The 23,741-nt window shown below is 52.2% G+C and overlaps 8 protein-coding genes across 8 annotated transcripts; 6 read left to right on the plus strand and 2 right to left on the minus strand.

Annotated features, from left to right (window-relative positions):
* Window positions 1–222: 222 nt before the first annotated feature.
* Window positions 223–1,878, plus strand: Z517_08843 (uncharacterized protein; the record flags this gene model as incomplete). Its single annotated transcript, XM_013427357.1, has 1 exon — window positions 223–1,878. The coding sequence occupies one exon, from the start codon at window positions 223–225 to the stop codon at window positions 1,876–1,878; it is 1,656 nt and encodes a 551-aa protein (XP_013282811.1).
* Window positions 1,879–2,395: 517 nt separating this feature from the next.
* Z517_08844 (uncharacterized protein) lies at window positions 2,396–3,489 on the minus strand (the record flags this gene model as incomplete). The annotated part of the gene is made up of 2 exons (XM_013427358.1): window positions 2,396–2,708; window positions 2,783–3,489. The coding sequence occupies 2 exons, from the start codon at window positions 3,487–3,489 to the stop codon at window positions 2,396–2,398; spliced, it is 1,020 nt and encodes a 339-aa protein (XP_013282812.1).
* A 977-nt stretch (window positions 3,490–4,466) lies between these two features.
* Z517_08845 (uncharacterized protein) lies at window positions 4,467–4,847 on the plus strand (the record flags this gene model as incomplete). Its single annotated transcript, XM_013427359.1, has 1 exon — window positions 4,467–4,847. One exon carries the CDS (start codon window positions 4,467–4,469, stop codon window positions 4,845–4,847), a length of 381 nt encoding a protein of 126 aa, XP_013282813.1.
* A 392-nt stretch (window positions 4,848–5,239) lies between these two features.
* On the plus strand, window positions 5,240–5,886 carry Z517_08846 (uncharacterized protein; the record flags this gene model as incomplete). The annotated part of the gene is made up of 2 exons (XM_013427360.1): window positions 5,240–5,375; window positions 5,456–5,886. The coding sequence occupies 2 exons, from the start codon at window positions 5,240–5,242 to the stop codon at window positions 5,884–5,886; spliced, it is 567 nt and encodes a 188-aa protein (XP_013282814.1).
* Window positions 5,887–7,227: 1,341 nt separating this feature from the next.
* Z517_08847 (uncharacterized protein) lies at window positions 7,228–9,629 on the plus strand (the record flags this gene model as incomplete). The annotated part of the gene is made up of 6 exons (XM_013427361.1): window positions 7,228–7,513; window positions 7,623–8,320; window positions 8,409–8,574; window positions 8,628–8,751; window positions 8,872–9,193; window positions 9,303–9,629. 6 exons carry the CDS (start codon window positions 7,228–7,230, stop codon window positions 9,627–9,629), a joined length of 1,923 nt encoding a protein of 640 aa, XP_013282815.1.
* Window positions 9,630–12,820: 3,191 nt separating this feature from the next.
* On the plus strand, window positions 12,821–17,892 carry Z517_08848 (uncharacterized protein; the record flags this gene model as incomplete). Its single annotated transcript, XM_013427362.1, has 6 exons — window positions 12,821–12,945; window positions 12,996–13,776; window positions 13,828–15,431; window positions 15,482–16,126; window positions 16,178–17,339; window positions 17,398–17,892. 6 exons carry the CDS (start codon window positions 12,821–12,823, stop codon window positions 17,890–17,892), a joined length of 4,812 nt encoding a protein of 1,603 aa, XP_013282816.1.
* Window positions 17,893–19,224: 1,332 nt separating this feature from the next.
* Window positions 19,225–21,186, minus strand: Z517_08849 (uncharacterized protein; the record flags this gene model as incomplete). Its single annotated transcript, XM_013427363.1, has 1 exon — window positions 19,225–21,186. The coding sequence occupies one exon, from the start codon at window positions 21,184–21,186 to the stop codon at window positions 19,225–19,227; it is 1,962 nt and encodes a 653-aa protein (XP_013282817.1).
* A 1,062-nt stretch (window positions 21,187–22,248) lies between these two features.
* On the plus strand, window positions 22,249–23,298 carry Z517_08850 (uncharacterized protein; the record flags this gene model as incomplete). Its single annotated transcript, XM_013427364.1, has 1 exon — window positions 22,249–23,298. The coding sequence occupies one exon, from the start codon at window positions 22,249–22,251 to the stop codon at window positions 23,296–23,298; it is 1,050 nt and encodes a 349-aa protein (XP_013282818.1).
* Between the last annotated feature and the right edge of the window lie 443 nt (window positions 23,299–23,741).

Below are 23,741 nucleotides of genomic sequence, written 5' to 3' on the forward strand. Positions count from 1 at the left end.
CTGTTCAGGGGCGCGGGCGCGCCTTTATCCTTTCCTTTGACGCCACCCACCCAGAACCACCTGGGCACCCATTATTTCATTTCGTACCACTCCAATACCCCGTCCTCAAAACACTGCTAGACACTTGCTAGACACTTTAGACAGGCCCTCAGCCCTCAGCGACCCCGGTTCTCAGAATAACGCAATCCAGGCAAGCGAACATACCATACCAATGATAGCACCATGAGTCAACACGAGCTTCAGACCCTCCGACAGCCTCTCATGAAGGAGGAAAGAGATGTCTTCCTAGACACGGACACGGATACGGACACTGCTCCCCGCCATGACTTCTCCTCTAGATCTCTTCGACAGGTGCCCGAGCGAATGCTCTCCACTGCCCTGTCGCACGCCCGACCTGCCAGTCTCTACAAAGCCAGCAAACGATTTGCCTATTGCTTCGTCCCTCAAATTGCGCGATCTCGATACTGGAATGATCATGCTTCCAAGTCCAAGCAATTCCCCACCAGCTATCTCAATGGCCTACGAGGCATCACCTCGATCAAGGTCTTTACCTTCCACTGGATAATGGCATTCAGCGACATTGGCTTCGCGCCCTGGGGCACCAACGATCGCCACCATTATGTCCTGGAGCTCCCCATCATCCGATATTTCTATGCCGGCTTCACGGCTCACGTCTTCTTCGGGATTGCGGGTTATTTGTCCTCTCTACGGTTGTTCCAGCTTCTCGACAAACGCGATCAGACCTCGCAGGCCAAGGTCCTACTTAATGTGTCGGGGGCTCTGTTCCGTCGAGCATTCAGGCTCTACCTCCCCGTCTTCATCATCACCCTCATCACGGCGCACTACATCCATTTTGGCTTCTACGAAGGAAATCGAGGCTACATCACGGACCATGGCAAACTCTTTCCCGGTGTCTGGAACGAACCAAAGCCCGAAAAGTTTGCGAGCTATTATCGACAGATGAGCTATTGGGCCCGCGAAATGTTCGACTTGACAAACATCTTTACTCACGGCGCTGTCTACCCTTATCATGATCAGCATTTGTGGTCCATTCTGGCGGAATTGAAGGGCTCCATCTTTCTGTACCTGATCTTGATCGGCACCGCACAATGCAAGAAATACGTGCGACTGGCAGGATTATGTGTGATGACGGTCATGTTTTTCTTATGGAACCATTGGGAGATCTGGGTGTACATTATCGGGGCCGTCGTGGCACAAATTGACCTCCTTCTCACCGAACGCGAGCAGGAAAAGAAACTCACGCTGGTTCCAGACCGACTACCTCCGTCGCCGCCTCACTCACCCAAGCCTGACTACAAGCCGCCTCCTACCTGGTCCGATTACGTCTCGACCCCTCCCAAGGCAGGTTTACGCGCTCTTCGAGTCCTAGGGTTTTTGCTGGCCTTCTACTTGTTGTCCTATCCGATTGATGGCTCAAGAGACTACGCTCCAGGCTATATGACGCTTAACAAGCTCATTCCTGCGTGGATGGAGCGCAAGGACAAGTTCTACCCGAACATTGGCACCGGCCTGCTGCTCTTGCTTCTCGCCCGCGCCGACCCCGACACTTCGATCTGGCGACGCATTCTCAACAGCAGCGTACCGCAATACTTGGGCAAGATCAGTTTTGCCCTCTACCTGGTCCACGGCCCCATCATGCACGCGGTCGGATACATGATCCCCCACCGGATATGGTGGTCTATGGGCGTGCAGGGCGTCGACACCACCGATCTCGTATGGACCGGGACCATGCTCATCGGCTGGATAATCACCCTCTCGCTGTCCTTGTGGGCGGCCGACGTCTGGACGAGGGAAGTGGAGGGCAGATGTGTCAAGACGGTCAAGAAATTGGAGGAATGGAGCTTTGTCAAGGCCTGAAATATCGAATTATCGAATATCGAACCTGGTATTTGTACATAAATGCAAATGCAAAATTGCTGTCTGTTGCTTGCTTTTGCTACTGCTGTGCTGCGCTGTCGCGCTGCTGCTGTTGCCGCCGCGACGATTAATCCCTGTTTGCATGATTCAGCATAATTCCCTTGCTTGTTTGCCTCGTGGCGGCGTCTCAGCGTTCAGCGAACAGGACGAAAATGGCGTTATTATAGGGTCGTTGCTCGAAGATTTCGAAATAGAAAAATACCAATATTTCAAAACATACTGAGAAATTCCCGCACTTGTTTGTTTGGTGGTCACTCGTCGTTCGTCAATGACATGTCCTGTGTACTGCATCGATTTGACCAGCGCCGTCCTTGTGACCTGCAGTGTCTGCTCCCATGTCTTTTGTTTCACTCGTCCGTCATCTACATCGCCATCGCATTTGACTGAATTCATCAACGTCCTCTGCAGGTTCCAAACCTCCCTGAACGTCCAGTTATTGTCCGGCCTGTCGTGTTCGCTACCTCTCTTCGTAGGCCACGATGTCCTCGACGGTCTCCCGGGCTGAATCCCTCGCCGACTTCCACTGCTGACTGCCGAACGCCTTCTCAAACTTGGATATGTCCGTCTTGATCAGGTTGGACGACAGCCCACTATCGACACCTCGTTGAGGAGCCGGAACCCGCTGTCTCAAATGTGGGAAGTCTTCTCGGACGGCCCCAGCAATGTCATCAGCCATCATCAGCTCGGGCGAGTGAAACATGTATCGTTCGTTGCCTGGGATACCAGGGGAAAGAGCCTGGACGTGAACACGGGCGACATCCTCGACGTCCCTGGAAAAGGCGGGAGACAGCAGGTCAGCAAAGGTTAGATGATACCAGTTGCGGATCAAGAGGGCGCCACGAACATGAAATATGGGAACAGGAAGCCCGGCTCGTCACAGTCGAACAGGCCCTTGTAAATCCCTGGCTGGCCCCCGAGATTGCTCTTGTTGGGTTTAAAACCTGGCTGCAGACTCTTTCCTGTGATGGATGGCGCCAACAAGACCACCAGGTCGAACGCCCGCGGTTTCTCCTTCATGAACTCCCAGGCCTTCTCCTCTGCCGAGACCTTGGAGTACTGGTACGCATTGAGAGGGTTCAGCACGGCCTCTTCAAGGGTGATAGGACTCCAGCTCTCGGCTGATATGGTCCCCCAAGAGTACAAGGCCCCCATCTGCATGGTTGAGACCATACTCCCCGTCACGACAACCCTCCTCACCCGCCCTGATTTGTCCGCTGCGCTCAAGATATTGCGCAAAATGGCCCAGCTAGGTTTGATCGTCGTCTCCATGAGATTGTCATACGTCAGAGGGGTGGCTATATGGATGATCGCATCAGCTTTGCTAGCTAGCTCGTCGAAGGTGTCCGGGATGGTCATATCCGAGACCTCCACGAAGGACAGACGGCCTTCCGAGACCTGTGAAGCATATCTGGACCGGAAAGCTGCCTCAGATCGGGCGAGCGATCGAAGCACAACAATCACCTCGAAGTTGGAATTGGCCGCGAGGAGGGCGAGAGTCGAAGAACCCAGTGCACCGCTTGCTCCTGTGAGAAGAATTGCTGTTTTTGACATGGCTTCCTGTATATTTTAGGTCGAACCAGAAGCCTCATTTGCAACAACGGAACTCCTATGCAAAGGACGGTATTTCAATTCCCAGATAAATCTTTTATACCCTACCGAGACAGACATATAACTGTTAACTACCGACCTTTCAGGCGCGATCATCGGAGAAGATGCCCTGCATACTCAGAGAAGGCCCTAGTTTACGGGCTGACCGATTCCTTGGTTGTCGTTACCGCGTCTGGAAAAAAACACATCAATCTGGAGCGGGAAGGGTCTTGCCGATCCTGAAGGAATGCGAGGGATACACCACAAAACAAACTGCTGCAATCGGTAAAGAAGGCAGGAAGGGCACAACGTATCTAGGCACGAGGGCCTGAAATCCTACTAAACGAGCAGTTCTCGTTTACTAAGCACCACCGGCATGGCCCCGCGTGCGCTTCGTGGCGGTTGACGCCGCCATTTTGCAGCATGGTGCCGACAAAGCAGGATGGATAGGAAGTGATTTAGTCGTGGGGTAACAAAAGCTCGTTTGGTCTCACCAGTAACCTGGAACGCATCAAGACATTCGGGACGAGGTCGAATTCGCCGGAGCTCAAACACGACAGAAATGCCCGTGATGCCCTAACAGATGTTGCCGAGAGCTCCCTGAATACCCCGTCGAGCCCTGTGGAGGGAAAGTCCCATGTCCATATTTTGGGACTTCCCCTGGATGAGCTGAGCACAAAATCGCATTGCGCGGAATTCACCTTGATATGCAAATGGAAGCTTACTCGTGTATTATCCAGCCGGGGGTTCCGGAGCACTCGAAATAATACTAAATCTCGGCTCCGCTGAACAGACAACCCATTTTGATCCTGACTTGGTCGACTGCTTTGCAAGAAGTAAATCACAAACGGATGAGTAGGACTTCTAGGTGATAATAACAACTTGTCATCAATAAAAGAAACAAGCAGAGAGAAGACAAGGAGAAACGAACTCCAGTCGCCATGTTCGGGCAGAACCAACCGCGGTCTCACCACCCTCATCTGGCCTTATCCAAGACCGAATCCCGGAAACAGGTACCACAGGAAAACTGTGTTTACATGGCCATTGCTCTGATGGGCGGTCTGATGCTGATCACGAAACCGGCGCTGGTTGTCCTGGCATTGCTCCTCGTCGGCTACGGTCGGTTGTACCATGTCGAGCGACATGAGAAGTCTGCGCGGCCCTGGTCGCGCGAGCATCGCTCCGAGCCTTACTCCCTGCACTTGGGGCCTGGCCGGGAAGGGTCCGAGCAGATGCGCGCAAGTTTCCACGATCTCACCAAGGGGCTGAGTCTTCCGAAAGTGAGGAGCGAGAGGGACAAGAAACTGCATCTCCGCCATTGAGCTGGTTCGTCGTGCGGCAAGTGGCCTGTCCATATGTACCGTGTCTGCTCTAGGAGCTCTGGATGAAACTAGACACTGGACACCAGTGACACTTGTGCCGGGCGAGCAGATTTCGCCGATATTGGGCGGCCCAAGATACATGCTCACCATGCAGAGGGTGACCAATCACAGGACGATGAAACTTGCTCACAGGTGAAGAAGGGCACTATGCTGGCTGGCTTGCATTGGAAGATGGTATCTCTCTTGTACGGATCGTTTTCTTAAGATCATCCAAAAGGAGTTGTTACTTGACAAGAACTCGATTCTCTTTGACGGTTCACATTATTTCACTCTACGTTGTGAGGACCAACATACAACACAATCACTCACCAGACAGTCTGCAAATGTCTACAATGTCCATGTCCATGACCCCTACCTCTGCCTCTATGTCGATGTCTTCAGCCTCCGCATCACCATCCGGCGGAATGAGCATGGGAGACAGCTCTTGCAAGATCTCCATGACCTGGAACTGGTATACAGTCGGAGCCTGTGAGTCAAGTCCGACCTTTATCTCTCCTCTCAGTACTGGCGCTGTACTGAATATATCGGTCTTTCGTTCTTGTGCCTAGGCTTCATCTCCAAGTCATGGCAGGTCAGCTCGGATGGTATCTTTGCCCTCTCCTGCATCGGCGTCATTCTGCTCGTCATCGCCCTCGAGTTCCTACGCCGCGTCCAGCGGGAGTACGACAGCTGGATCCGCCGCAAGGACCAGAAAACCTTCGCCCTGGCTGCCGCTGTTCGAAATCGCGAGAACGCGGCGTGTGCTTCATACGAGCAGGAAGCGGACCCTGGAAGGAAGACAGCCACGAACACGAGCATGAGTCCGCCACTCCCGGAACGACCTCTCCTTCGTCGTCCGCAACGATCGGTGGTCGATGGAATGACCCTCCTCCAACGCCAGTGCATCCGCTCGCTCATCCACATGGTGCAGTTTGGAGTCGCGTACTTTATCATGCTGCTGGCCATGTATTATAACGGTACATCTTTTCTATTCGTTTGATCTTTCTCTTGTTGTCTCCCCCCCCGTATAAATAGAGTATCTCACCCTGTACGCTGCCCGAATATTGGACATACAACCAATGGCCGCGCAATCCAGGACGGAACAACTGCTAACACCCTGGTGCTGCTTATAGGGTACATCATCATCTGCATCGTCATCGGCGGCTTTCTCGGCTGCTTCATCTTCAGCTGGGACCAGCTCTTGATCGACTCAAAGTCAGTACTGTCCGCCACCTTATTCTTTCTTCCTTTCCCCTCGCCCGTTATCCCATCCCATTTCCTATTCCTCTTTCCACCGTCCCTCGTCTTATATTATGCGTTCAGCAGAGACTGGCTGACTGACTGACATTGGACACACTTCCCGGACGTAGAGACAAGCCCGAGCCCGCCGATGTTACTGGTTGTTGCGGCTAGAAGGGGCTGGATGGCATGGATTTCATATGGGTGCGTCCAAGGGTTCAAGCTATGATCGTTGATGCATTCATACATCAGGTGCGAAAGAGAGCAATGAAACATGTGAATTTCTCCCCAACTAGCCTTGCCTTGCTATCTATGACTCGAGGAGCTGATCTTATTGTTTATTCCCTCCTGCTCTGCTAGTACGCGCTGTAGGCATCGAGTATCGAGCGTTAATATCTCCGAGGGCCATTATAGGGGCAACGAAAATAAAGTCTATCGTCTTTCGATCAGTTCGTTATTCTATTGCTAGCGTTAACAATACTTCTAGTGCGCGCCTCGGTAGTTGGCGCGAGGCTGAGTTTTGTTGTAACTTGTCCGTCGAGGCTGTGCAGGCGACGACATGGAGTCGAGACCGTGGTGGATTAAGTCTATCATGCATCTCACCCTGCGCCGCGGGTCTTTTCCCCCATCTGTTCAATCTTTTCCTGCATCTTTCATACCTAATTCGAGGACTTCCGTGTAGTCATATTCGGCGATGTTGTGTTGTAGCTCCAGCTGACCAGACGGCGTTTCTCTTCCCATACCGAGTACACAACATGACGCCGTGCGCTCACACCTTCGAGGCTAGTCGCGTGAGATCAGGAGATAGTTCGAACAGGTCCCTTGACTCCGCGTGTCCATGTCAGATGTTGGAGTTGTCATGGTCTCTCAATTTGTGTGTAGCTCGCGATTGTGTTGCCTCGGCAGTTGAGAGCCGCATTGCCGGGCGGCGGCGGCGGCGTTTTCGTTTTCGGCTCGGCGCTTTTCGAAGAGGCTTTAAAGAGGTCTTGGGGAGAGAAGACGGGGGACAGTACGATACGATACTCCATACGAGTACTTCCGGAGGGTTATACATCGTGTTGAAAAGCTTCGTTGGGACGACCAAAAGAAAACCAAAAGAACAATGGCCGCCGCCACCACGCCCAGCACGAGTCCCCTCTCCAATTTTCTCTGGGGAGAGGAGAGGCTCAAGCGCCGCTGCGAGATCCTGGCCGCCATCACCCAGAACCCGATCTTCACGCAACCCCGGAACACGCATGGGCTGTCGAGGAAGGATCTGTGGACGCTGCGCCTCCAGCAGAGCGTGGAGCTGCTCGACCTCAAGTTTAAGCTCGGCTGGTCGAATCAGCAGTTTGTCGATGCGACCAAGATCGCGGGGGATCTGCTGTCCATTGGGGTGAATTATCGCAGTAAGTCAGTCTCTACAGAAAAACGGGCATAGAGAGCTGTAAGGGACAGCGAGCGGGGGAGAAAGGGAGAGAGAGAAAAGTTAATACTTACACAATGGCCACCTGGCAGTCTTCCTCCGAAACCTCGAGGCACAGATGAGCCCCGAGCAGAAAGCATATTGGCTCCCCAAGGCTCAGCGGTATGAGATCAGTGGTTGCTACGCGCAGACGGAGCTGGGCCACGGGAGCAATGTCCGGGGCATCGAGACGACAGCGACCTTTGACCCGAAGACGGACGAGATTGTGGTGAACTCGCCCACGCTGTCGAGCCACAAGTACTGGATCGGGTCGCTGGGGATCCTGGCCACGCACGCCCTCGTCATCGCGAGGCTGATCGTCCGCGGACGCGACCTGGGCAACCACGTCTTCCTCGTCCAGGTGCGCGACCTCGACACCCACGACCTCATGCCCAACGTGCGCATCTACGAGCAGGGCGAAAAGGGCATGGGCACCTTCGCCTCGATGGACAACGGCGTCATGGCCTTCACCAACTGCCGCATCCCCCGCGCCAACATGCTAGCTGGCATGGTCTCGCTGGACGCCGACGGCACGTACCACGCGGCCAAGAACTCGAAGCACTCCTACACCTCCATGGTCATCATTCGGGGCCTGATGTCCGAGGAGCTGGGCACCGAGGTGGCCAAGGCGGCCATCATCGCCTTGAAATATGCCCAGTTCCGTCGGCAGTTCAACCCCAAGGACGGGCAGGAGAGGAGGGTGATTGAGTATGCCAGCGTGCAGAATCGATTGTTTCCCGCGTTGGCACGGGTGAGTTCTACCATAACGAGATGGTTGCCCTTTGCCTGGACCTTTACTATCTATTCATTCGTTGCTGACCCCCTGTGGACGCCTCTAGTCTGTGGCTATGATGCTGCTTGGTCGCGAGATGAGGGCCCGCATCGACAACATCGTCAACGAGAGTCTTGAGGATCTGCACCTGCAGACCGTCGGGGCAAAAATCTGGGCCAGTGAGCACGGCGTCCGCGATGTCGAGGTTGCCCGTCTCACCTGCGGCGGACACGGTAAGTAGGCACCGTTCCCAGACGATCCAAAAGTGCTGAGAGACTGGCATCAGGAAATATGGCCAGCACGGGACTCGGTCCTCTCTACGCACAGCTCTCTCCGTCGAGGACATATGAAGGCGAGACCTACGTCCTCTCGCAACAGATTGGGAATGCCGTTGTGAAGCACTGGAAAAAGTATTGACCACCGATCTCCATGTCCCCATCCCTATTCTTTCTCCCGAGACGAGAATCATTGAACATGTCTTTGTTCTCCAACCACTGACTTCTTTTTCTTCTTTTCTTTTTGAGCCATAGTAAATCCGAAAAGTCCATCACCGCCCTCTCGTACCTAGGCCGTCTCAGAGACAACAGCCGCATGTCGCAGCGCTTGCGCGTCGTTAGCGCCGACGGCTGGTTCAACCGGGATGTGCAAGAGGACTTCCTCGAGCACCGGGCGGCGGTCCTCGCGCAACGGCATCTCGCCGATGTTGCGGCCGGCAAGGACACCAGCTACGACGTTTTCGAGCTGACCATGGCGCACGCCGACCTCACTTACTGGCGAGGCCTGCAGACGCAGGTCAAGCAGACGGCCGGCGGCCGGAGTGACAGGGAAACCATGGAGGCGTTGGCGAACGTGGTAAGTCTTTTCTCTCCCAGAGGGCCACAGGTGTCTCCAACCCCCTGCCGAAAGTCTGAACTACCCATCTAACCATGACCACCTCCCGTGTGTCTCTGGGCGACAATAGTTCTCCTTCACGACCATGCTCGAAGGCCTCTCCGCCTTCGCCGGCTCCCCGTACCTCACGACCGACGACGTCTCCTCCCTCCGCGCCGCGCACACCACGGCCATCGCCCGCTTCGCTTGTGGCGGCTACGCCGACGCCCTCGTCGCCGCCTTCGGCTTCACCGAGTTCGAGCTCAACAGCGTCTTCGCCCACGCCTCTGAGACGCCCTACGAGGGCCTGCTCGACGTCGCCCGCCGCAGCGACTTGACGGATAACACGTTCGTCCGGCCCACGCTGCTCAAGGCCCGGAGTCTGTGGAAGAAGTATGAGAGGGGGCCGAAATTGTAGGTTTTGCCTCCATTCCGCTTTCGAGGTGGGTGTTCATATATCCATACGTGCATCCATATATTCAGATATTCAGATATTCATATGCTCGTGTGTGGATGGAGATGGAGATGTCTACTCGCATACATACATGCGTACATCCATACTTGAATATGCGTCAGAAAACCTGGGAGATTCCCTGCCCTTAGGCTGCAGCCTAAATTTTCTCGTTACCTTAGCTGGCAGTGCAGTAGGGTGTCGTTTGAATTGTGCGTCGCAGAGTAAGGAATCTGATTACAGTCGTTCCCGAAACCGCCCTCCCCTTCTAGACGCGTCGCAACTTTCATTCAGTACAACGCTAAGACAAAAGTGGACCGATCTATTCCTATGTTAGTAAAGTTTAATGTTAGTGTTAGTGGTAAATCAACTCTCAGTGCAGTGATTCCTTGTATTATTTAAATGCTCTTACCCATCTCAGTGACTGTTACGACAAAAACTGGGCTTAAATAATTTGCAAGAACGCTTGAACGCTATGTATATAAGGAAGTAAAAGAGATGGGACAGATTACTGACTCGTAAGAGGCGCATAAGGTTAAGTAAGGCTGGATGCAGGCAGTAGTGTACGAGGCTGAATGGTAAGGCTGAATTTATTGCACTACCATACAAATAGAGGCAACGGCGAGGTCATTCTAGCAGTGACAACACAACTTTAAGAGAGATCTACAGGACATACAGTATCAAATTGGTGGGAATGCTATAAAAATGATATATAGTAAAGATCTCTGCCGAATTAGTGCGGAATTGAGGGTCCCTATACATTCCGGGTTGGAAGATCCGAAGACGAATACTATTAGTCGAGACTGGAATGCCACTCTATGTAGCCGTCAGCCTGATGAGCGTCTCACCATCCGCAACCTCTTCTGTGTTAGCGACCTAGGGCCATTTTTGTGGCGTACGTTGATCTTGAACACCGTAACGACCATATGCTCGCCGTATCGAAGCCTCCGCCGTGGAGACTTCCGCCTCCTGGCCGTTACGAAAGGAGCCTACGATCGCGACTTACGTTTCCAATTTAAAGAAGCTGTTCCATCACAGACTCAGCAGTACACCGCTATCTCGTACACGTGGGGTAACGATGCACAGACGGAGACCATCCACGTAGATGGCCACTCCCTCCGTATCAAGCCTAATCTCTGGGCTTGCCTTTACACTCTGCGTCGTTACTGCTGGCAGTACATATGGGCCGATGCAGTTTGCATAAACCAGGACGATGTAACCAAGAAAAATCAGCAAGTCCGAATGATGGATCAAATCTTTGCACTGCTTGGACTAGTCCCACGTGAAGAGCAATTTTACCTCTTAAAGAGTTTTCCAAATTACAGTCTGAGCATGGAGCAAGTAAGCGCTGTAACGCTTTCGCATATGCAATTTTTCGCTATCGGTCAGCCCCTCGAGCCGATTTTCAGAGCGCTGCGCATCCCCGGAGGCAGATATAGGAGGCGGCTATTGCAAATTCTGGGCAGGATGGACTACATGGGTGCGGACGATCCGGCTGCAGAGGTCGCCTTTATATCGGCTTATTTTGTTTCCATATATGGACGAGGATTCGGATGCTACAGTCGAGGAACATTCGCTTGGTAGCGCCGTCACATATGATGTGGCACGGGGTTGGAGTATAAGCGGGATCATGATATGTGTTGGAGTTGTTGTGGGCATCATTATGGTCTGTGTAGTGGCGATTCGCCTGTGGCGATAAACTAATCAACAAAGGCTCTGAGAGCGTGCTCAATCCACGGACCGCATCTCGCATATCTGGCTCGACGTCACAGTATAATGTATCAAAATCAGAACGATGTTGAGGAACGCAGTTATCAAGTCTCGATGATGCGAGACATCCACCGCTCGGCGCAGAAAGTACTGAATCTCGTCCTTTGGTGTCTGCTCAAACCCTCTCAAGCGCTTAGCGAGAAGGAAGGTCTTTGGCCTTAGAAAGAGTGCCTAGAGGGCCACCACGAGACTGCCTCGTCACACCGGTGTCGATTCCCTTGCTCAGAAGCCATTACCAGCCAGGCTACGGCCTGGGTCAAGGCACAATTAATCCATCCAAAGCATAGACAGTTAGGTGTAGATAACGCTGTCTGATCGCAGGGAGAGAGTGCGCGAAGGCCGCGTCACCCTGAGCGTTTACTGAGCCAATAGCCGAACGTCACTGAGCACTCCCTAGGCACTCCCTGAGACCCAAACCAGGGGCCGAATTAGGCGCCCTAGCAATCGGCTACATCCGCCTCTCGACTGGCGTCAGGGCACCTGACAGATTCCCTGCTCTTCAGGACTCACCGAGAAGCGAGTGTGCCTCGCTGCAGGGGCCTTCATGAAGATTCAGCCCAATACCCACAGGTTCCTGCTATCGAACATTCTACCTCGTCCACGGTCCCCACAGCCACAAGGGCGGGGTGGTTAGCGCCGTGGTGCCTGGGCCCGTCATTTTCCGGGCGCTGCTCGCGCCGACACGGCGACCGGCCTACGCGGCTCAAGTCAGCGGAATGCCCATGCCGTTTACCTTGTTCTGACCACAGGACCTTGTTCTACATTTGCCTTTCGACATGGACTTCTATCCACCACTTTACCACTCGACGCATCTTTCATCCTTCAAGTCCATCTCTGGGATGCTTTCACGGGTAAATCTACAGTGCATACTCTGTCAACGATCCATCCGGCCGTGCATTCGGCCGTGAAAATCCGGCTGCTTCCCCCCAGCCGTAACCTTAATCTGATACCCCTGTCGGCGCTCATAGTCGTCGTCTCAAGATATGCGGTCTCACCCTGGGGCTGCCTATATTCCGCGTCTTTAGGGGCTAGAAGGCCGTCACACGGCGAGGGCTGGCTAGCATACTCACATGGACGAATCTCGAATGCAGCACTCTTAATCTTTTGTCCGTGACTCAAGCTCAACGAGCAAGGAGTCTGCCCAAAGATTTGGGTCTCTACCACCCATATGAACTATCTGAAACCAGGAGCTTGTGCCTTCCCAGCACTTCGCCTTACGGCTTGGTGCTTGGCAATTCTCTCTCCCATTCGCCTCGTCGCCTGAAGTGCAGGCTCTGGGCAACCACACATATAAGGTAGGCTGAATCTGGACATTTCAGTATCGCGTGGTGTGATAAGCCTACCTGTCATCCTTTCCTCGAGTATCCTCGTGCACTCACCGTGCAGTCATGCCCACCCGCGCAGAAGCAAAAGAACATATCAATTCATTCTGGACGAGACGTCACATCGCCAGAGATGCCATCGATATTGAGAATGACATCAATCTTCGCGACCTTTCCAATGGACTGAAAATGTAGTTCCACGCATCAACATCCCAGAGACTCCTGCTAACCAAATATGCAGCCTTTCTGATGGCCTCTACGGTGATCTCACTCACTTTTTCTGGGAATTGCTCCAGAACGCGGATGACAGCAAATATCTTACAGAACCCCGCGTCGACTTCGTCCTGACCAGCCATTCTCTGACTTACGAGACCAACGAAATCGGCTTCACCAGGGGTGATGTGGAGTCGCTGTGTGCAGTGGGCTACAGTTCAAAGGCCGGTCAGAATGACACGATTGGGGAAAAGGGCATTGGCTTCAAGTCAATTTTCAAAATTGCAGACGTCGTCACCATTCACTCAGGTGTATATTCTTTCAAATTGGATACGCGACCTCCTCTCGGCAACGTCGGCATGGTTCTGCCCATTTGGGTGGACAAAACACAAGACTTCCCTAGGACATCAATCACCCTGCAGTTCAAGGCCGACCTTGACGTGTCCAAGTTGCGCCAGCACCTCGCCTCTTTTGATTTCACCTTCCTACTGTTTACCCGAAATATCAAAGTGATCAATTTGAAGGTCTTAGCTGGACAGCCGTTTGAGAAGCTTGGACGGCTCGAACACTTGGCGCATAAGGGTGAAAGAATAGAGACAAGGATCGACGGCCATCCCGATGCGACGATGGACTATGTCATATTTCGACGCAAGTATCAGGGCATGCCTCCACGTCAACCTGGCGCTCAGGTTCAACCCGACGGCGATAAAACGACGATTGTGCTTGCGTTTCCACACCGCAATCACAAACCGCTTGCCGAAGGCCAAAAGACCTATGCATACCTACCTATCAATTCCTTTGGATTTCAGGTAGGACCATTACCGCTCTTGCGAAACGATTCGATCCTAACAGTGGCGCAGTTTATTATTCATGCTGATTTTGCCTTGACTGCCAATCGAAAAGGTATTGATAGTGACCGAGGATGGAATATATCCCTCCAGAGGCGTTTGCCCGAAGCGCTCTGCTCTGCTTTGGAACAGTTGGCAACATCGGCGGAATCTCAAATGAGGTTTGGTTGGCCCGAATATTTGGGCTCTCTGGGGTTTATTCACGATTCGTTTATGAGAGAAATTGCTGACTCCACTATCAAACAACTGCGATCCAAGCTACTGGTTCAAACAGAGTTGCAAGACGGTGTTTTCCTGGCGCCTCAGGATTGTCTGACTGCATCAGATGGGTTTCGTGACGCCACTGGCGGACTTCTTATCACCGAGGGCACATACGCACAGCGGGTGAGATCGAATGCCTACTCTCACAACTCGGCAACGATCCTCTCAAGACTGGGTGTCACTCCCTTCGGGATCTCGCACTTCGTGGAGTTGCTGGCCCAATATATTTCAGCGCATATGGCAAGTTTCTCATCAAAGGCAACAGCATGGCACTCCCGCGTCGCGAGGCTTCTCTGCAATCATTTCTCGGACGGAAAATATCAGCTCCATTCACCCGTATTCCAGGCCTTCAAAGCTCTGCGGATCATCCCGCTGGATGACGGCTCATGGGCATCTGGTGCTTCTTGCGCAACTAAAAAGGTCTTTATGGATCAGGGTCGCCGCATCGCCCTCCCCACTGGCCTCCACTTTTGCTTCGTTGAGGCGTCGGCTGCCGATGATCGTGACCGCAGACAACTCTACCGACTGCTGGGTGTCAAACCATGTGATGAGACAGAGATATGCAAGATGATACTCGACTCCCATGCAACAATGGTAGTTTGGCCACCTTTGGAAATCCTTATCTCGCATGCGATGTACATCTTCCGCGCTCGCTACCAACCTCAATATGGCCAATCACTCCGCCTGCGCCTCCTTGACTCCAATCTTACTATTCGATACCGGGAGAGAGTCCATCTTCCTTTTGGGACACAAGGAAAGGCTCTTAGACGGCTTTTTGCAGACGACTTTTCTGGTATCATTTGGCTACATCCAGACTACGAAGATAGAGTAACGGAAGGCGAGAGACAAAACTGGTTCCAATTCTTATGCTCCGTAGAAGGAGTGTACCGGTTGCCTCCTCTTCATTCAGGTGGACGACTCTCTGATGCAATGAGGCATATCTTGATGAGAAACGGATCAAAGGAATTTCTCTGGCTTCTGAAGACGCAATATCGTTCGGGCTATGGTAATATGTTTAGAGATTTGCACACCTGGGAAGCTCAAACACTCACAGTGGATATCAGCAACATTTGGGTAAGCACCGATCAAGGTGTGCAGAAACTGTGCGAGACGATATTGCCGACTTTGTCGTCTGTCAGCCTAGGTCCTCTCCCTGTCATACAGCTGGTTGATCCACAAAACGCGGACTGGAGCTTCCTCCGCAAATTTGGAGTCCAGACTGAGCTCTCGCCGGACTATTTTGTGAAACAGCTCCGGGCTTTGAAAGAAAACAATGACCAGGGACGAGTGAGAGCAACGGCTACAACTGTTTACAAAGCCATTGCAGCATATCCGGCCTTGGACAGCTCAAAACTGTGAGTTCAACACTTTTGGGATGTGGTAGCTGCTCACAGCGATGAACCAGGGCGAGTTTCCACACCGAAAGTTTGATATACGTCGACCCCGGCGGGTGGGTTTTGCCACATCAGTGTGTCTGGAAGGCCTCATTTCCCTGCACGAAGGTGCCTGTTCTCTCCAGACTCTATCGTGGGTGTGACAATCTTTTCCAGGCCCTATTGAAAGTAAGGGATGCAGGACTTGACGATTTAATCTCGGAGCTTGAAGAAATGGAGTCAACACGAGACCTTGACCGAACCAGGCTTTTACGCCAGAATATGTTGCCTGCTCTGGACTCCTTCCTAGGCAAGGCTTCCCTGTCAATGAATCAAAGACGACGATTGCTTCCGCTTCACATTTTTCCAGTTACTCAAGGTGAATCTAATGATCCTACCCAAGCTGCACAGTTACTCCGAGCCGAAGATACGTTCTGGATTGCAGACTTGAACTTTCTAAAATCAAAGTTCGAGGGATTCTTGCCATTGCTTGATGTAACTGAAAAACTCTTCAAATCATCAATACACAACGTGTTCAAGAAGTTGTCGATGGACTCCAAGCGTTTGTCTCTGAGCGTCCGGAAAGAAGAGAACCAACCAAACCAAGGTGATATATCCGAAGTAGCGGATCCTGCGCTTACCAATAGGCTCCGAAGGCAGAGTCGATACATCATTGGGTGAGTACTTTGTACCCTCCACGGCACAGATTCATGTCTGACAGGAGCAAGCATTGTGTGTCATGAAAACAAACTTAATCAGCCAGCCGACCAAGTGACAGCAATGCTTAGCAACATAAGGGTTTTTCGGGTTCCAGACATAACTATCAGGCGATACGTTCTTGATGCCAGCACAAAGAGATACGGCCACGACGAGAAGGGAGAGGTCCTCTTGGTGGACGCAGATGGAGAACTACATATTAAGATCCGGCGAGATTCAGAGACCATGGACATCATCATCCCATTATCAGATCGTTTCGCAGAACGCTTTCACTTGGGGAACGCCTACCGCGAACTTCTTGTGAAAGTCCTCACAACTGAGAAAGTCGAGCAATTCATTGAAGGACTCGAAAGAGCAGGTATCAAGACAGATCCAACAACCGTCGTTGAAATTGTGGCTGAAGACAGCTTGGACGAAGATCCCGATGAGGGTACACTTGCTGAAGATCCTAGCGACAACCTCGGGTTGGCTTTCCAAAAATTGCAGATCAGCAAAGGGAGGACTGGTAGTGGTTCAGACGAAGAATCTTCGGGATCACAGCAACGCAGGCCATCACAAACACCAAGCTCACGGGGACGACGAGTACGCAAGGATGCAGCGGTCTCCTCGCCATTCTCATTGAGAAGACGGTCGGGCCAGGCTGCCTCCGGTGGGGCAAGATCAGATGCTATCGCTACAAACGGGGAGACTGCTACAGACGAGAATATTGCGCGCTTGACTGCAAGCCTGATTGACGCAAAGCTGTCTGACACCACTAATGAGGTCTTCCGCAACTGGGTTACACCTCCTTCGGGAGTAGTGCCCAGCAAGTCTTCAGTGCCCGTCTTCGGCATGGCTACTGCCTTCGAATTCACTTTCAATTCACCTTCTCCCCAGCCTCTTGTGAACAACCCCGATGCCAGCGGAAGCAGTTCATCGGGGCCAAATACGGCAGCAACGTCGCGGCATATTGCCGACAACTCGTCAGAGGCCCAAGCGGACTGGGATGCGCCACAATCTTCTCCCAACCATTTACACGGTGCGTTTAAAACCCCAACAAAGGCGTTTCGACAGCCGAATCATCCCTGGTCGTCTGGACGACCTCCCAGGAGCAACTATGGTGGAAACAGTTTTGTCGCTCAGGAATCCTCTGAAGCTGTACCACATGAGATTGGATTTGCTGGAGAACACCTGGTGAGTATTTACGACCACCCATGGCACTAAACCAGTTTTCTAACAGACAAAAACTTAGGTATACAAGTTTCTGGAAGACAAGCTGTCACCATTTTTTACGCCAGAGAACTGGACTAGTAGAGGTCGGATGAAAGCCTTTCCAAATCCACTCAGCGACGACTTTCGCGAGAAGGACTTTGCCGATTTCACCTACGTCGACATCGACGGACGCTTGCGTATGTATTTGAGCGAGCACGTTCCGAACTTTGAGAACCCAACCGGTCAGCGGAACAACATCACCTATCACTTGGAGGTCAAATCTACCCTGGGCAGCCTACACAACCCGGCATTCCTGAGTAATAACCAGATCTCCATGGCGAAGAAGTACTCAGGGCGATTTTCGACACCGGCCACCCAGACCGATGTGTACATCTTGGTTAGAGTCTACGGGCTTGGTTCGGACCCTCCTCAACCGCAGTTGTGCCTGTTTCCTGATCCTTGGAATCTTATCTGCCAGGATTCTCTGCTTATCGAAGGCGAAGCTGGGATTTATGTGCGACCGAAAGTCGCCTGAGCGACGGTATTACGCGAATTAGATTAGGCAGATGTATTGCGAGCAAAGGACGGCGCATTTATGTCCAAGAAGGCTAAGATAAAGCCGACCTTTTACACTGTCCTCGAATGAATTAGGTAGAGATGCATCATTCCCGGGCAAGAGAGCATCCTACGTAGACGCCACCTAATTTAAGAGTTCCACCACATTAGATGGAGGCAGTCGCCGTTTCTAGCCGACACCAAAATCTGTCCACCGCTGTTTCATATAGAATAGAAATAGTGAACTGGGACGAGGCTCTTAGCCAGAGGCATCAAACTCGTACGGCGGTGGGCATAGTGGTAGGGGTAACGGCTATCGCACAGTAATAACACAACAGCGCAGAAGGTTCTGATTAGATAGATCCCATCATGTGATAGACAACTGTCTTCAACTCCCTGATTGAGTTGCTTGCTCCTTGTAGACTGATCGATCCTGTTGAAGGATCTAGAAGGAAAAGGGAATCTCAGGCCTGATGCCAGAGATCCAACCAATCAATGATCAGGAGTAACCATCCTGTATTATGTACACTGTACAGGCAAATTCCACCAATCACGTTTCAGCCTGTAAACCTCCCCATTACAATAGATTATCACGGCGCACTTTACAGCCTTATATAACACCCTCCATAAAATATTTCGCGGACCGTAAATGGTAGGGGCTAGTGCCAGGGTTTCGCTTCGTATACCTGTGCACCGGAGCACCGCTTAGCAAAGACGGGTACGGCCTTTGAACGGACGAAGAACTCACTCATCCCAGAGGTCGGCTTTCCAGGTCTAATAGGTTTCCTAATTCGATCGCCATTCACATCGGCGTTCTCTTGCGCTTAATCGAGGAATCCCTGTATAGTTCTCTTCCTGTTTGACATTGGGAACAGCAAACAGGACGGTGAACGTCCAAAAAAAAAAAAAAAAAAACAGTGCGAAACCAATGAAACGCGAACGGCCAAGGGGAAAAAGAAGAGGACGCCAGGGAGAGAGGGTAAGATACAACGAAACACTGACAAGGTGCGATTTGGGCCGTGAGAAGAGGGACTGAGTGAGAGAGTGAAGGAGCGGGACAAAGTGAGAGGGATGTGTGAGAGAGACAGAGGGAGAGTGTCGGAACTGCGATGGTGAAAAAGAGAAGGAAAAATGAAAGACAGAGAGAGCCGTTGTAGAACGGGGGGAGCGAGGAGATCAAATAGTTGCTAGCGCGGGAGAAATGCGGTCAAAGGGCCGTGAAAAAGTGCTGTTCGGGGATTCTACATACATATACATACTCTACTTGAGCATGTATATTCACGTATACACATAATTACATGCATGGTGTGTGTCAGCATAGATTCACTAATCTGCTCCGGCTCTCCCTCGCCATCCACCGCCCGCTGGCCAGCACGGGATCGACATAGGCATGTCCCACGAGCTTGTACATGTCTTGACCACGCGCGGCGGACAGCTCGGGAGATTTGCGCAGTACCGCCTGGAGCGTGCACCCTTCCAGATGCCAGACCGTGTCATCGGGTTCCGCGTCGCGGTGCGCCCAGCCCAGAAGCGCTTGGTCTTGGATGAACATGAGGCGCACGTGTTCGTCGAGAATCAACGACATCGACCGCAGCATGGAGTAAAGCGGGTGCTCCCCCCTGCGGCTGATCGTGTTGTCCTCGCTCAAGCTGAAGAACTCCCTCCACTCCGGCAAGACCTTGGATGCTGGACTCAGCCCCCCGCCGCGACGGGATATGAAGGCGTATTCGTCGGAGCTCGGCGCCAAAGTGACCTCAAACCTCCACAGGAGGTCCCTGTGACGTTCCAGCCATTGTTTGACTTGGAGGTAGCCCTTGTCCTGGAAGACGTGGTCAGGCAGTGAGAAGAGCAGCGAGAAGAAGGCCGAGGAGGGTTGCAGACCAAAGGTCTGGTTGTGGCAGATCAGCAGCAGTCGACGGAATGCTTTCCCAATGTCAGGGTCGGTGATGTCTGACGTCGAAAAGCGGTCGCTGAACCTGGAAGAAAAGACAGGTTCGTCCACCAACGTGCCCAGGGCTGAGATTCGGCCAATGCACGTCCCTTTCAACGTGAGTGTGTCACCGCTGACGTGAAAGAGATCTGGGATGACTTCGTTCATGTTGGGCGATTCTTGGCCAAAAGCCCTCCGTCTCTCCCACCCGAGATTGACGTCTCTGCCGCATATGTACGGAATGAGATTCGTATCTGACTGGTGCGGTCGAAAATGGAAATAATCGGGACACCATGAAGGCAGTTCTCCCTGTCGAGGATCCACACTCCGGAGAAATATGATGTCTGCAGAACTATACCAATTGATATGATTGGAAGTCATCTCCAAGCACAGCTCGTGCTCTGAGACCGCTTGGGAGTAGTTGGGCTCTTGGACGAAATCCGCCCAGTCTGATGCAAGACCTAGGAGTCCATAGACCTTGTCTCTCAAGACGCTCGTCTCGGACATACTCGTCATTGCCAGAATGTCCATCAATCGTGGCTTTTGCTGAGCCCGACAGGCATTCCGAACAGACAACACTTCCTGAGCAAGGCCAGAAGATTCCTCGCCTTCCCTCGAAAACCGACTCCTCTCCCGTATTAGTATTTCCATTGATCGTAGGTCAAAAATGTAGGACCCCCAGAATATCTTTGCTCTTTTTGCTGCGGCTACCTCTTGGATAATCCATACTCGATGCCAATATCGCTGCGACAACAGTCGTTCAAGGGCTTCCAAGCTGGAACCCGGGTTGCCATTATGATGTTGTTTATTGACTGGTTTCTCCACATCGGCTGTCGCTCTGAGAAGTTCTCGCATTTCTTCCTCTGGTCCGGTATCAGCACCAAGCCAGATGACGACCAATCTTGCCATTCTGTAGATGGCGAACATCCTGACTATCTCTCGACTTTTCTCAATGGAGTCTCGTTGGTTGATACAGATGGCATCAACCCAGACGGTGGAGATTTCGTTTTGCTTCAGTTTGCGAAGCGCATCTGCAAGGTTTGGGGAAACTCCATACCTTTGATCGTTGACCACGATGCTGACTCTGTCATGAGCGGCATCCTGTCCCCAAGAGTACGACAAAGCAACATAGTTCGGTCTCTGGCTCAGTTTCACGTGAAAAAGATCAAAGTGAAGGGTTTCGCTGTCAGAACCTTCGTCGTCCGAGAATCTGAGCAGCCGTATTTGGCCTTCCGCTAGGGGCTCATAAGGTAAGGCTGCACCCAGTGTTGGAGAAACCGATTCGCCGGGAAATGTCGGGGTTCCGGTCTTCTTTTGCAACGTGGACGAATGAAGAGGGTTCATGATATGTGAGCGGAGCATCAAAAAGGAGAAGCCGCTTGATAGCAGAGCAAGAAGAAACAAGGAGCTCAAGACAGAGACTCGACAAGTCTGAAGCAGGAGAATGCTCGAAAAGATGAGTGCTAGATACAGTCCGATCGTTTCGCCTCTGCGGATGTGTTGGCGAGATCCATGTGTCCATAACAGAAAACATTGTGTGATTACCAACCCTACCGTGCTACCGGCAGCCAGTAATGGGGAAATCATCCCATTCCCTCCGCGTTGAGAGTTGCCTCGAATGGGGCGGGAATATTGCAATAATCAATCGGAAGCCACCGAGATCTCCCCAGGTCAGATTGGCCCCAAATTGCCATTGATGCTCGCTAACGGAGAAGGCCTTAAAGTCGACAGCGAGGAGGAGAAGGCCTGGGTAGCCCTATCTGCGCATTTTCTTGGGTGTCGTGATATGTGGTTGACAATGTAAAAATGAAGCCGTGGGGGACAAAATTAGAGAGCGGCGTTTGAGGGATTAAATGCTCCGCTGTAGAATTGTTACGGTGGAGTGTCGCGTCTCCTTAATCCTGCCCCGCCAGTCCGCCCACGCCCAGCCATTGCTGGTATCCCTGGGTCTTCCTTGTGCTAGGATCAACTGCTTCACAAGTCTTTTCGTCAATCGAGATGTGAAAACGTGCCTGCAGCCTTTCACCAGAAGGAGCAAGGGTTTCCTAGGCCACGAGTCTCTAACCTCTCTTGGGAACATCAAGTGCTCCGAGTTCCTATTTTTCCGTCCTTCGCGAAGACTCCGTCGAGTCGCAACACCGCACGGAACCAATCTCTGCCTTACAATATCACACGTGATAGGGCAGACCGGCATCCAACCGACCTTCCTACGGGTCCTCTCGTTCGAAAGCTTTCGAGGGAACATTCCATGCATCCACAATATGCGATGAAGGAGCAGGGTAGGCCGCTGGTCTGTAGCTACAAAAACCTAGTCCGTGGAACATGCAATGACCAGATGCTTGTTCCATCTCAAGCTCATCAACCTCCAGATTTTATCCCGACAGTACCAGCTAATCTCAGTCAGATATGGTGTCCATGAAGAGCACGTCGTTGTCGCTGGTCTCTGGCGCATGCCTGGTAGCCACCGCTCTGGCGGCCAACCTCACCGTTTACCAGTCTAATGTCTCTTTCGTTCCAGTCCCACTCCCTGTACCGGGACCAGCTGCAAACTTCGAGGCAATCATCGAACAGTTTACCACTCTCGGCCGCACTACTGTCTGGCGCTCGGTTAAAAACATCACCTTTCAAGGTGATACCGGCGAGCCTGAGGGTATGGTGGTCATCGACGAGGAGAGATTCATTACTGCCCGAGGAGACTGGACAGCCCCTACCACTTCATACAACGGCACCATCATAAATGGCACCGATCGTGCGCCAGGTGCCGGTTATGCGCATCTTGAGATCTACGATGGCCAGGGCAAACGAGTGGTCGACGCCACACTGACTCCTCCAGGGGATATTGAGTACCACATCGGAGGTATCGACTATGATGGGCAATTCATCTGGGCGACCCTGGCGCAGTATCGTCCAAATACCACTGCCACCATCATCGCCGTCGATCCCCTGACTCTGGAATACCAATCGTTGATCCACTACGCCGATCACCTGGGAGGCATTGTGCATGACACCAAACGACAAAGACTCAACACATTGAACTGGGGCGCACGCAATGCTTCAATCTGGAATCTAAACTCGACGTCCAACAATGCGTTCCCGACATTCTCGAAACCGGCATCTGTCGTCCGCAATCCCTCGTTCTTCGTCGATTACCAAGACTGCAAATTCTTGGGCCACTCCAAACACTACGACCAGCGCGCCGTCTTGATCTGCTCGGGTGTCGCCACCTTGGCCGGCAACATCACAATCGGGGGTCTCGCACTCGTTGATTTTGAGACCATGGTCCCGCTCTATGAGGTGCCATTGACTCTGACGTCGGTCCGGGGCACGCCCCTCACACAGAATCCGTTTGATGTGGCATACGTGAATGAGACTGTGAGGTTCTATTTCTTGCCCGACCAGCACAATTCGACACTTTACATCTACGAGCCACTGAGGGATAGTCCGTACGAGTACTGAACCAGTCATTTCCGCGCGATATCTGGACCAATTGAAGAACTGTAGCTGGTGTGAGCGATGACGATGATGAACACCCAGTTACGCGGAGTAGAACGGAGAAAGAGGACCCACAGTCATCAAGGATGAAGAGAGAGAAGGGAAAAAAAATAATATATTCAACGTGCCCTACCCACCACAGGTAGATGGATGCTGTATGTACGAGGTAGACGTTTCCACATATAGTCGTCGTAGCAGTCCAGTCGAACAATATGTATATACATACCTAGTATCTGGGCAGATAATCAACACGCAGGAAGAGGACATAATTGCATTGCCATGCCACTGTTCTCGGTGCGTCCTCTAGTCCCTAGATGCCCTCTGCCCATGTCTACAAGTAGGTTCGTAGGTAGGTACTAGGGGGAGAGACTCGAGTGATTGTGTCTATACGAAGTACGATGTACGTC

This window comes from Fonsecaea pedrosoi, assembly GCF_000835455.1.
Source record: "Fonsecaea pedrosoi CBS 271.37 unplaced genomic scaffold supercont1.5, whole genome shotgun sequence".
Lineage (NCBI taxonomy): Eukaryota > Fungi > Ascomycota > Eurotiomycetes > Chaetothyriales > Herpotrichiellaceae > Fonsecaea > Fonsecaea pedrosoi.